Here is a 13,111-nt window from a genome sequence, read left to right as displayed (position 1 = left end):
CTCTCAGGTTCCTTTTATATCTTTACCCCCTCATCTTAAACCTTTGTCCTCTGGCTCCTGATTCCCCGACTCTAGGAAAGAAATTCCATGAGTCTACCCAACCAACCCATCGCATAATTTTGTACATCATCTATAAGATCACCCCTCATCCTCTTGAGCACCAATTAATAGAGTCCTAGTCTGCTTCCTACCTCTCCCTATAGCTCAGGCCTTGAGTCTTGGCAACATCCTCGTAAATCTTTTCTGTACCCTTTCTAGCTTGACGACATCTTTCCTATAACATGGTGCCCAAGACTAAACACCATACACTAAATGCGTCCTCGCCAACATCTTATACAACTGCAACGTGACCTCCCAACTTCTAAACTCAATGCACTGACTGATGAAGGCCAATGTGCCAAAATACTTTTTGACCACCCTATCTCCCGGTGATGCCACTCCTCGACCCGAAACGTCACCCATTCCTTCTCTCCAGAGATGCTGCCTGTCCCGCTGAGTTACACCAGCATTTTGTGTCCACCTTCGATTTAAACCAGCATCTGCAGTTCTTTCCTGCACGCACTGTACTCCTAGATCCCTCTGCTTTACAACACTCCCCAGAGCCCCGCCCTTCAGTGTGTGGGTTCTGCCCATGTTAGTCCTCACGAAATGCAACACCTCACATTTCGCTGTATTAAATTCCATTTCCATGATGGTGATAGGTTGGAGATGGTTGGAATTGGGAAGTGCTGACTTTGTAGAGATGGTTGGGCTCTGGGAGATGATGTTTGTTTTCAGAAGGTGATAGAGCCTTTGAATACCTTCCTTGCCCACGTGCTGTCTAGGTGCTGATGCCTGTCCCACTGGCCAGGAGTACGTGGGTTGTGCCAACAGATGTCCCCGCGCCTGTGCTGACTTCCAGAGTGGAATAGCCTGCTCCGACACCGGGCAGTGTGAAGCAGGGTGTCGATGCCCTGATGGTACGTAAACGATTCATAAATTGGTGCCAGCCCAACTTCCAACCCACAACCCAGGCCCAGCAACATGGGCTCAAGCACATGATCATTTACACGCACAGTTGGGCAGAAGGGCTTGTTTCCGTCCTCTGACTCTTCTCATGATTTTATACTCTTCTCTCTCACTATCTCTCTCTCTCTCCCTCCCCCTATCTCTACCTCTCCCCTTCTGTCCTTTCCTCCCTAGCCCTCTCCCTCCCCTCCCCTCCCCTCCCCTCCCCTCTCTCCCCCCTCTCCCCCCCTCTCAATAGACAATAGGTGCAGGAGTAGGCCATTCGGCCCTTCGAGCCAGCACCACCATTCAATGTGATCGTGGCTGATCATTCGCAATCAGTACCCCGTTCCTGCCTTCTCTTCCCCCTCTCCCCCCCCCCTCTCTCCTCCCCCTCTCCACCCCCTCTCTTCCCTTCTCTCCCACCACCCCTTGCTCCATGGAGAATATCCTCAGATTTTCCAATATAACCCTGCGCCGAAATTCCACTTTCCAGGATCTCCTCGGCACTGCTGCAAGGCAGTCATATTCTTCCTGATGCGCGGTGACCAGAACACGGCAGGGCTCGTGTTTTTGGCTTAACGTGCCTTAAAAGGTTTAATGTAACTTATTCCTTTAGACCCCAACCCTAACGCATCCCCGTGTAATGGGGCATCCACCTCCAGCCCAGAAGGGCTCTTCATTCCTCCCCAGCTGATCCTTGACCAAGTGACTAATGCCCAAGAGTGACGAATGAGCCTGACTCACCATGGCCCAATGTTTACAGGTGCCCTGCTACAGGACAGTGTGTGCGTGGCACCCTGGCAGTGCCAGTGCACGGATTCACTGGGGAACGCCTGGGCACCGGGGAGCAGGCAGGAGGTCGACTGCAACAACTGCACCTGTGCCGAGGGCTGGATCACCTGCTCCAACCTCACCTGCGCGCCCTCGGACTGTGCGTGGAGTCAGTGGTCCACCTGGTCATCCTGCAGTCTCAGCTGTGGGACGGGCGTCCGTTCCCGTTTCCGGTGAGACATCCCAGGAGACAGATGTTGATGGAGGGTGGGAGATGTTGGGGGGGGTGGAGGGTGGGAGATGTTGGGGGGGGTGGAGGGTGGGAGATGTTGGGGGGGTGGAGGGTGGGAGATGTTGGGGGGTGTGGAGGGTGGGAGATGTTGGGGGGGGTGGAGGGTGGGAGATGTTGGGGGGGTGGAGGGTGGGAGATGTTGGGGGGGTGGAGGGTGGGAGATGTTGGGGGGGGTGGAGGGTGGGAGCTCGGTGCCAGAATGCTGGCCGGCTGCAATCCGCTAGTCTCATTTGCCCATGTTTGGCCCGGATCCCTCTAGACGGTCTCTATCCATGTACTCATCCACATGTCTTTTAAACTTTTTCTACAACTCTTCTACAAAATCCTCTTCTACAGCTTCCTTCCCATCTATGCCCCGTAGTATTGTGTACTGCTATCAGTTCTCCCCTTAGTCTCTGCTGCTCCAGAAAAATCGATCCAGGATTCCGCGACCTCTCTCATACCCCCTAATCCAGTCAAAATCCTGGTGAACCTCTTCTGCCCCCTTAACAAAGCCCTAACATCATTCCTGAGGGGGTGCCAGAATTGCATGCAATTCTCCCAATGCGATTTAACCAAAGTACTATAAAGGGCCTGTCCCACTTAGGCGATTTTAAGGCGACTGCCGGCGACTAGGCTGTCGCCAACAGTTCGCCAGGGTGTCGCGGGCATGATCGTGAGGAGTCTTCAAAGAATCGTAGTGGATCTCGGCGCGTCGCTGAGAAATCAACCGGATTGAAATTTCTCGGCGACAGCTGGCATGTCGCCAGGTATCGTTGCTTATTGTGGGCGCTGTCGCCTGCTGTCCCCAGGTTTGCTAGGTTCTCTTAGATGCATTTAGAAGCACGTAATATTAAATTAAGTAAAGTCATTTGTAGATACCATAAAATACTTGTGTTTAACCAATGTATTTACCGTCAGGACATTTGACAGGTAGATTGGAAGCGACAGTTTGACGGTCAGGTAAGCGTGGGAATTTTCGCGATGTTTATGGCCATCAGCCATTACATTTAAAGTAGGCTCCCAACCAGATATGCAACCCAGAAACCAGATACGCATCTCCCGTACATTTTCAAAGAATGCCCACACTCCGCACAAAAATCCATTTAACCACGTTTAAATTAAATTTCTTAATACTGCTATTAGTAAACTGGAAGTCAATCCAGTTTATGCCTTGTTACCGTGAAGCTTGGTTTTCAAGTAACCCGGGCAAAATTTTATATTTCAAAACTCTCAAGTAATTACAGACTTGTCAGTGATTTCAGCGATAATTAGGACGCCGGAGAAGCATTGATAAGCGTGGGAATTTCGCGATGTTTCCGAAGACAGTGTAATCTCGACCTGACTCGGCATTGTCGTGGTCATTGTCGTAGGGTAAAAGAAAATTTCGGCGATCTGCTACGACTTTGACAGTCGCCTAAAAAATCGCCTAAGTGGGACAGGCCCTTTAAGTTGCAACATGACTTCCTGAGTCTGGTGCTCAAGGCTCTAACCGATGAAGGCAAGCATATCATATGCCTCCTTCACCACTTTTTCTACTTGTGTTCCCACTTTCAGATATAATTACAGCATTTAAAAGGCACTTCCATCGATACATGAATAAGAAACCTTGAGACGGATGTGGGCCATATCGGGCAAGTGGGATTAGCTTAGATGAGGCATGTTGGTTGACATGGAATAGTTGGGCCGATCTGCCTGTTTCTGTGCTGTGTGACTCTATGGTTGACATGGACTAGTTGGGCCAAAGGGCCTATATTCCATGCTGTACGACTCTATGACTATGAAAGGCCTGAGGTCAATCAGTTGATCCTGGATAAGTACATGGATAGGACAGGATTAGAGGGATATGGGCCAAATGCAGGCAGGTCGGACTGAGGTAGATGGGATATATTAGCCGGTGTGGCCAGGTTGGGCGGAAGGGCCTGTTATCACGCTGCATGACTCCATGACGCTATAAGTAACTGATGTTAACAAGCTTCCCTCTTAATCCTGTGATCTATTCCTCTCCCTTCCATGCCCAATCTCCTCACCTTCCAACATTTCATCCCATCTCCTTCTTTATTATCCACTGCATCCTCGTCTGAGATGCTCTAATTTCCCTTTATCTCCAGTTATTTGGAGGAAATGATCCCAAACTCTCCCGTTCCCGTTGGTTCATTATCTCACAGCATGGGGTAAGGGGACATGTTGGGAGTGGAGTGAGGGATTGGGGAGTGCAGGATGTGCAGATATACTGGTTGAGAGGGAGACGGGGGGAGGAGTGGTGTTAGGAACAGAACTACTGGTCATTTGTGGCACTGAAAGCACCGTTCTGTGAAACATTGTTGTTTGCAGATCATCAACATCGGAACCACCTGACAGGAAATGTGAGCAGCATCAAGTCGAAACCAAACCATGTGACCAAGGGCCGTGTCCAGCCCTGTGTCTTCATGAAGAGCAGGAAATGCAGGTTGGCGAGAGTTGGTTTGTTGGCGAATGCAGACAATGGTGAGTAATCCACACCTTGCAAGCATACTGTACACCTTCTTTACCACCCGATCCGGTTACTCGAGGTGTAGTGGGCGCCACTGTGTGTGATCAGAATCAGGGTGGGAATAGGTAGGGGCAAGATTGGGGTGTGGTAGTGTGGGGCAAGATTGGGGTGTGGTGGTGGGGGGCAAGATTGGGGTGTGGTGGTGTGGGGCAAGATTGGGGTGTAGTAGTGGGGGGCAAGATTGGGATGTGGTAGTGTGGGGCAAGATTGGGGTGACTGGGGATGGGGTGTTGAAATGTTTGGGGCTTTGTGGACTGGAGAGTGTGAGATGGGCGTGTTGGGATGTGGAGGATCTGTGGAGTGCGGGGAGAGTTGAGGTTCTCGTGTCTGAGCTGTGAGCCGGACAGATTTGACAGGACACGCCTTACATCTTATTTTCCATCCTGTCCACAGTCTGTGCACACCGGAGGGGATCTATTGCCAACCGCTGGACTGTCGAGGTAAGACCGCATGCCTCCGGACTAAGGGCACACTGGACTAAGAACTCCACCCCCGCAGTCCTCCTGCCAAAGTGCATTCCTCATCCCCAACCAGGCCCAGTCCGGAGAAGCCGGGCGTGCCAGATTTGTGGATGAGCCCTCCAGCTAGTGCAGTCCCATCACCAGAACACGACGAGAGGAGCAGGTGCAGGCCACTCGGCCCCTCAAACCTGTCCAGTCATTCAATGTGATCAAGGCTGATCTATGCTCCTCTCTTCGCCAGTTCCCCACGTACTGATGAAAGAATGGGTCGACTGGGCTTGTATTCACTGGAATTTAGGAGGATGAGAGGGGATCTTATAGAAACATATACAATTCTTAGATTGGACAGGCTAGATGCAGGAAAAATGTTCCCGATGTTGGGGGAGTCCAGAACCAAAGGTCACAGTTTAAGAATAAGGGGTAGGCCGTATAGGACTGAAATGAGGAAAAGCTTTTCACCCAGAGAGTTGTGAATCTTTGGAATTCTCTGCCACAGAAGGCAGTGGAGGCCAATTCACTGGATTTTTTCAAGAGAGAGTTAGATTTAGCTCTTAGGGCTAAAGAAATCAAGGGATGTGGGGAAAAAGCAGAAACAGGGTACTGATTTTAGATGAAGGGCCGAAAGGTCTACTCTTGCACCTATTTTTCTATGTTTCTACTATGTATAGTAGATCTGATCTGTTTGGATAGAATGCAAAACAAAGCCTTTCACTGTACCTCAGTAGACATATAATACTAAGCCGAAACCTAGTAACAGTAAGTCCAGTCGGCAGAGAGTTTGAGATGTCTGCAAAAAGTCCAGCCAGTTGGACTGAGATCATGATTAGAAGGGCACAACATTTCAACAATTAAGACATTTGGACAGAATATAGATCGGACAGGTTTAAAGGGATATGGCCAATGAAATAATAAATTGGACTTGTCAATTTGGGTGGCATGGACGAGTTGGGAGATAGGACCTGTGTCCATGCTGTACAGCTCTGTGACACTACATACGCTTTTAAAAGGACAATGATATTTCATATCACCTGATTAAATGAACAAAAATGATTCAGTTAACTTGATCCCACGACCAGGCCAGTCATCCCACCAGGGCAGGTAGAGCAATGGTCCACCTAAGATAACACAAAACGCTGCAGTAACAGCGGGTCAGGCAGCATCTCTGGAGAAAAGGAACAAGGTGACATTGCGGGTCGAGACCCTTCCTCAGGGAAAGGTGCACCTAACATGGCTCTTTGTCTTCCCTGTCTAGTGGACGGAGGGTGGACACCCTGGTCACCGTGGTCTGACTGCCCAGTCACCTGCGGCTGGGGACTGCAGACCAGCACACGGGCTTGTATCAACCCTCCACCTCGCAACCAGGGCCTGGAATGTGAAGGTCTCAGCATTCAAACCAGGAACTGCAGCCGTACACGCTGCCCAGGTGAGGGGGTCGGTACTGGACAATGGAGGCATTGGAGTCAGTGGGAGAGAGTCTCACTCCGAGAGAAGGAGGGAATGGGGTGACACTGAGGGCGAAGGAAGATTGGAGGGGAAATCTAAACCTAAACCTCCCTGTGTAGATATTAGTTCCCCTGAAGTTCGGGTGTAACCCAAAGTGTGGCACAGTGGCGCAGCGGTAGAGTTGTTGCCTTACAGCGAATGCAGCGCCGGAGACTCAGGTTCGATCCTGACTACGGGCGCTGTCTGTTCGGAGTTTGTACGTTCTCCCCGTGACCTGCGTGGGTTTTCTCCGAGATCTTCGGTTTCCTCCAAAGACGTACAGGTATGTAGGTTAATTGACTGGGTAAATGTAAAAATTGTCCCTAATGTGTGTAGGATAGTGTTAATGTGCGGGGATCGCTGGGCGGCGCGGACTCGGTGGGCCGAAGGGCCTGTTTCCGCGCTGTATCTCTAAATCTAAATCAAATCCCTCTTGCACAGGTCCCACCTGCCCAGGAGTAGAGCCCAATGATCCTGTAATCGGCACTCTCCCTCCTGCTAAACTTAAACCTAAAAGATTGTAGACAGAGGGAGAGACAGTTGGAGGGGGAGTGTGAAAGGAACACGTTGAGGGAGAGACAGTGAGACCAGAGGCAGATACAACAGTGGTGTTTAAGAGGATTTTAGATAGGCACGTGGATACGCAGGGAATGGAGGGATATGGAGTGGCAGGGAGTGGGAACTGGAACATCAGCACATGGAGGGCGAGATGGGAAGTCAAGTCAAGTCAAGTTTATTTGTCACATGCACATACACGATGTGCAGTGAAATGAAAGTGGCAATGCCTGCGGATTGTGCACAAAAAATAATTACAGTTACAGCATTTAAATAAAAGTTAATACAGAGAAGACAAAATTTAGTCCCTGGAGTTATAAAAGTTAACAGTCCTGATGGCCTGTGGGAAGAAACTCCGTCTCATCCTCTCCTTTTTCACAGCGTGACAGCGGAGGCGTTTGCCTGATCGTAGCATCTGGAACAGTCCGTTACTGGGGTGGCAGGGGTCCCTCATGATCTTGCTTGCTCTGGATCTGCACCTCCTGACGTATAGGTCCTGCAGGGGGACGAGTGTAGTTCCCATGGTGCGTTCTGCCGAACACATTACTCTCTGCAGGGCCATCCTGTCCTGGGCAGAGCTGTTCCCAAACCAGACCGTGATGTTGCCGGACAGGATGCTCTCTACAGCCCCAGAGTAGAAGCAATGAAGGATCCTCAGAGACACTCTGAATTTCCTCAGCTGTCTAAGGTGGTAAAGGCGCTGCCTTGCCTTACCCACCAGTGCGGCAATGTGTGTTGCCCACGTCAGATCCTCTTTGATGCGGACTCCCAAGTATTTAAAACTGTTCACCCTATCCACAATAGACCCATTTATCTCCAGTACGTATCTCCAGGAAGGTAACGTTTATGACAGGAAAGGCTTAAAGGACGGAGGAGCAGGGACAGGTTGTGGAGCAGCGTTTCACAACTTTTTTACCCTTGCAGAACCCATGAAATAATTCTCATGTCTCAGGGAACCCTTACATAAAAATTATTATAGAGCTTTATTAACTCGTTAAATAACATTTAAACAAATAAAGCTGAACCCCCAGTGCAAACCTCTCCTGCGGGCACCACAACCCCCGCTGGGTGCAAGCCTCTCCTGCAGGCCCGGCTACCCTCCCCCAACTGACGATCTGCAGACCCGTTGGTGGCCAGGGAGTCTTCCCTGGGGGCGTGGGCAGGCGAGGGGGGACAGTAAAGGGGAGAGGGAGCCACTCACCTCGGCCCCGGGCGACCATCGCGTCGGCCAGAACGAGCCGTGAACCTGTTGGGTGGAAACCTCTCCTGCAGCGGCAGCTCGGCGGCCACGGCCATCTTGTTTGACCCTCTACCACCGCGCTGCACCATGGGAGGAAGGTCAGGCGCGGGGCACGCCGGGACGGGCGCCGGTCCTCCCGGTGGGGGGGGGAGCGCATTTATTAAAGTTTCAGCTCGACGGCTCTGAACCCCGAGCCACTTCTCGCGGAACCCTAGGGTTCTGGGGAACCCCGGTTGAGAAACGCTGCTGTGGAGCACAGGAGGATGAAGGATGAAGGACCTTGCGGAGGGAAAGAGCGTCAGGTCAGGAATCGAGAAGGCGAATGGTCACAGTCTTTTACCCAGGATGGAGCAATCCAGAACTGGAGGGCATTGGTTTAAGATGAGACGGCAAAGATTTAAAAGAGACGTGAGGGGCAATGTCTTTACACAAAGGGCAGCAGTAAATGGAACAAATTGTCAGAAGAACCTGCAGAGGCAATTGCAACAATTATGTTGTTTGGACAAGTATATGAATATCATATCATATCATATATATACAGCCGGAAACAGGCCTTTTCGGCCCTCCAAGTCCGTGCCGCCCAGCGATCCCCGTACATTAACACTATCCTACACCCACTAGGGACAATTTTTACATTAACCCAGCCAATTAACCTACATACCTGTACGTCTTTGGAGTGTGGGAGGAAACCGAAGATCTCGGAGAAAACCCACGCAGGTCACGGGGAGAACGTACAAACTCCTTACAGTGCAGCACCCGTAGTCAGGATCGAACCTGAGTCTCCGGCGCTGCATTCGCTGTAAAGCAGCAACTCTACCGCTGCGCTACCGTGCCGCCGTAGGGTGGGTGTAGAGGGATATAGACCAATTGAGAGCAAGGATGGAAAAGAGAGGGTGAAAGAGAGAGGGGGAGATGAAGACAGAAGGAGAGGAGGAGCGAAGGAGTGAGCAGGAAGGCGAGGAGGGGGAGAGAGAGAGAGAGGGGGGGAGAGGGAAAATAAAGAGAGTGAGTGTGTGTCAGTGACTGTGGAGGAATTACAGAGCGAGTGGCCTGTTGTTTGTGTTAACTAGATGGTGAGAGCTGCCATTGGTCAGAGTGGAGTGCGTGCCCCACCTGTGGGCCCGGCTACAGGAGCAGAAGCTGCTTGGACACCGGGGAGGAGCTGCAGGAAGTGGGGCCGTGTTACAACCAGCCTTGTGCAGGTCAGTGTGCATCTTGTCTCTGCTGCCTCCACTCCTGGTACGTCTGCGACCTGGATCTTGGCTCATTCAGCCCGAAGATGATCACACTGGGGTATTTCGTCAGGTTGTGGACAGTGTTGACGCCAGCATTTATTCTCCATGTGCTGTGGGAGCCCAGATACCTTACCCGCCCACAATGACCAGGCAAGGTCCAAGCTCCTAACGCCACCATTTGATGAGTGGGGCTGCCGCAAGGAGGCTGAGCGGTGATGAGGCAAGATCTTCTCTTTTCATTCTCTTAAACCAGGAGCAACTTGAAGGTAGAAATGGTGTGGTCAGACATGGGCAAGTTGGGTTGAAGGGCCTGTTTCCACACTGTATGACTCTCTACGTGGAGATCAGGGAGCGGTCAGTATCCTGGTGACCATGTCTGTGGGAGATGCGTTCAGCTATAGCTCTGCTCAGACGGCACGGACCAGTTGTGGCGGCTGGTGGACTCACCGATGAGCAAACAGGAGGCAGAGAGGGTTGTGGACAGTCCCAGGATCCTTCACCTCTACAAGGTAACGGGACCTTGGTATGAAGCAACGTTGACTGAACAGGCTTTATGGAGCCCTGGGAAAGCTGAGTCAATGAGGAAGATATCTTCCATATCCTCTGACCCACATGAGGCACAGTGGGAATTCTGATTCTGTTTTCATCCATTGTGGGTTGTGATCGTGGTTGCCTGGTGCACCATTCGTTGCCCAGTCCACCATTCGTTGCCTGGTCCACCATTCGTTGCCCGGTCCACCAGTCGTTGCCCAGTCCACCAGCCATTGCCCGGTCCATCACACGTTGCCCAGTCCACCAGCCATTGCCTGGTCCATCACACATTGCCCAGTCCACCAGCCGTTGCCTGGTCCATCATTCATTGCCCAGTCCACCAGCCATTGCCCGGTCCACCAGCCATTGCCCAGTCCACCAGCCATTGCCCGGTCCATCACACGTTGCCCAGTCCACCAGCCGTTGCCTGGTCCATCATTCATTGCCCAGTCCACTAGCCATTGCCCGGTCCACCATTCGTTGCCCAGTCCACCAGCCGTTGCCCGGTCCACCATTCGTTGCCCAGTCCACCAGCCGTTGCCCAGTCCACCAGCTGTTGCCCGGTCCACCAGCCGTTGCCCGGTCCACCAGCCGTTGCCCGGTCCACCAGCCGTTGCTCGGTCCACCAGCCATTGCCCAGTCCACCAGCCGTTGCCCAGTCCACCAGCCGTTGCCCAGTCCACCAGCCATTGCCCAGTCCACCATTCGTTGCCGAGTCCACCAGCCATTGCCCGGTCCACCAGCCATTGCCCGGTCCACCATTCGTTGCCCAGTCCACCAGCCGTTCCCCGGTCCACTATTCATTGCCCAGTCCACCAGCCGGAGCCCGGTCCACCTGGCCCTGAGATGACCAGTTCGCTGACCAATTCTGATGTTGATTTAGAGTCAGCCACGCCTGTGACCCTGGAACTGGAACCTGCCTGACTCTGTGTCCATTGGGTCCTCACAGTCAGTCGGTGGTCCTCACTTTTGTAAACACTACTTGTGACGTATTTCTCCTGATTGTTTCCTCTAGTTGACTGTGAGCTGAGCTTGTGGAGTGAATGGTCAGCATGTTCGTGCAGTTCCCCAGTGCAGCACCGATATCGTGCTGCCCATGGGCCCCTGTTTGGAGGGAGACCCTGCAGAGGGCGAGAGAAGGAGTCCAGAGTCTGTCACCAAATGGAGTGTGCAGGTGAGGAGAGTGTGTGAGGCTGTCCGTAACGGAGGGCCTGCTGGAGGCTGGAGTGAAGCAGGCCCACAGGGTGGTGGGCGAGTAGTCAGGGCCACGGTTGGAGGAGAGGAACGCTCCTGGTAGGGGTTGGGAAAGGAGATGGTCCTTTCCCAGGGTACATGACTAAATGAAGCAGGTATAGGCTTAAGGTGAGAGGGGAGAGATTCACGGGGAATCGCAGGAACAATTCTTTCACTCAGAAGATGGTCTGTGTCTGGAATGAGCTGCCAGAGGAAGCTATAGAAACGGATACAATTACGACACTTGGACAGATATATGGATGGGAAGGGTTTAGAGGGAAATGGTCAATGCAGGCAAATGGCACTAGCCCAGTATGCCAATGGTCAGCATGGATAGAGTGGGCCAAAGGGCCTGTTTCCATGCTCTGGACTCTTTAACCAAATGGATGACCATATTAACTAACTGCTCGCATCAACATTGTGGCAGTCAAATCATAGACCAATACTCGTCCTAAATATTTGATCAGATGCAGCCCTCCCCCAGTCTGTGCCTGGCCCTGGGGATAAACAATGGCACCAGTTGGAGCCGTCTGGAACAGGCAGCTGAGGAGATCCTGTGTCCAGCCACTGACCTTCTAACTTACCAACAACTTGGATCATGGAAGTAAGGGTAACATGTCCAGGATTGCTGATGAGATGAAGATGGGTGGCATTGAGGACTGAGAGCAGTGTGCACAGAGTGAGATTTAGACAGGTAGGTTGTGTGTGAAAACAACAACTGAGCAGATGTGGAATAGTGTGGTCATCCACTTCAGAGTCAGAGTCCTACCTCACGGAAACAGGCCCTTCGGCCCAACACGTCCATGTCATCCACCATAGAGCACTGATCTAAAGAGGGACAAGAGACTGCAGATGCTGGAATCCGGAGCATAAAAACAAACGCGAAACCAAGCGCAGTTTACATCGGCGAAACCAAGCACAGGCTCGGCGATCGCTTCACTGAACACCTGCGCTCGGTCCGCATTAACAAAACTGATCTCCCGGTGGCCGAGCACTTCAACTCCCCCTCCCATTCCCAGTCTGACCTTTCCATCATGGGCCTCCTCCAGTGCCATAGTGAGGCCCACCGGAAATTGGAGGAACAGCACCTCATATTTCGCCTGGGCAGTTTGCAGCCCAGTGGTATGAACGTCGACTTCTCCAACTTTAGATAGTCCCTCTGTCCCTCCCTTCCCCTCCCCCTTCCCAGATCCCCCTCCATCTTCCTGTCTCCACCTATATCCTTCCTTTGTCCCGCCCCCCTGACATCAGTCTAAAGAAGGGTCTCGACCCGAAACGTCACCCATTCCTTCTCTCCCGAGATGCTGCCTGACCTGCTGAGTTACTCCAGCATTTTGTGAATAAATCGATTTGTACCAGCATTTGCAGTTATTTTCTTATAAAATAAACTGTGGGTCAGGCAGCATCTGTGGGGGAGATGAGGTCTTGGATTGGGACCCTTTTTCAACTGATGGAGTAGAGGGGATAAATCTAGTAGAAAGAGGTGAAGGGAAGGGGTGGGGCAAGAGCCGACGATTGAAAGTGGAAATTTATTTGGAGAAGTAGGTAAACCTCAGCTATGTTTCAGGTAAATTTCCAGGTAAGCCGGCAGCTTCCCTTCTCATCTACTGGGCTCTCCTCCCCACCCCACACCTTTCTTTCTACTCCCCTGCCCTCTTCAGCCAATTCTTTACACCTCCTTCACCTCCCCATCCGCTTCACACCCCTCCCCACTCTGGGTACCACAATTTGCTTCCCAGCCCTGTTCCCTTCCATCCTCCATCCCTTCCTCTCGTCATCTTTCAAGTTCCCTCCACCTTTGCCAAGCCA

General features: G+C 51.9%; 1 protein-coding gene across 1 annotated transcript in view; it reads left to right on the top strand.

The window, feature by feature from the left end:
• Positions 1-13,111, top strand: part of sspo (SCO-spondin) — a 107,706-nt gene that overhangs the window by 58,976 nt on the left and 35,619 nt on the right. The window contains 7 exon segments of the mRNA XM_078398442.1: positions 825-959; positions 1,754-1,994; positions 4,367-4,519; positions 4,959-5,005; positions 6,279-6,449; positions 9,374-9,505; positions 11,085-11,243. Of these exon segments, the coding sequence (XP_078254568.1) occupies positions 825-959; positions 1,754-1,994; positions 4,367-4,519; positions 4,959-5,005; positions 6,279-6,449; positions 9,374-9,505; positions 11,085-11,243 (1,038 nt within the window).

This window comes from Rhinoraja longicauda, chromosome 4 (assembly GCF_053455715.1).
Source record: "Rhinoraja longicauda isolate Sanriku21f chromosome 4, sRhiLon1.1, whole genome shotgun sequence".
In the NCBI taxonomy this organism is placed as follows: Eukaryota; Metazoa; Chordata; class Chondrichthyes; order Rajiformes; family Arhynchobatidae; genus Rhinoraja; species Rhinoraja longicauda.
This window is presented reverse-complemented; position numbering and strand designations above follow the sequence as displayed.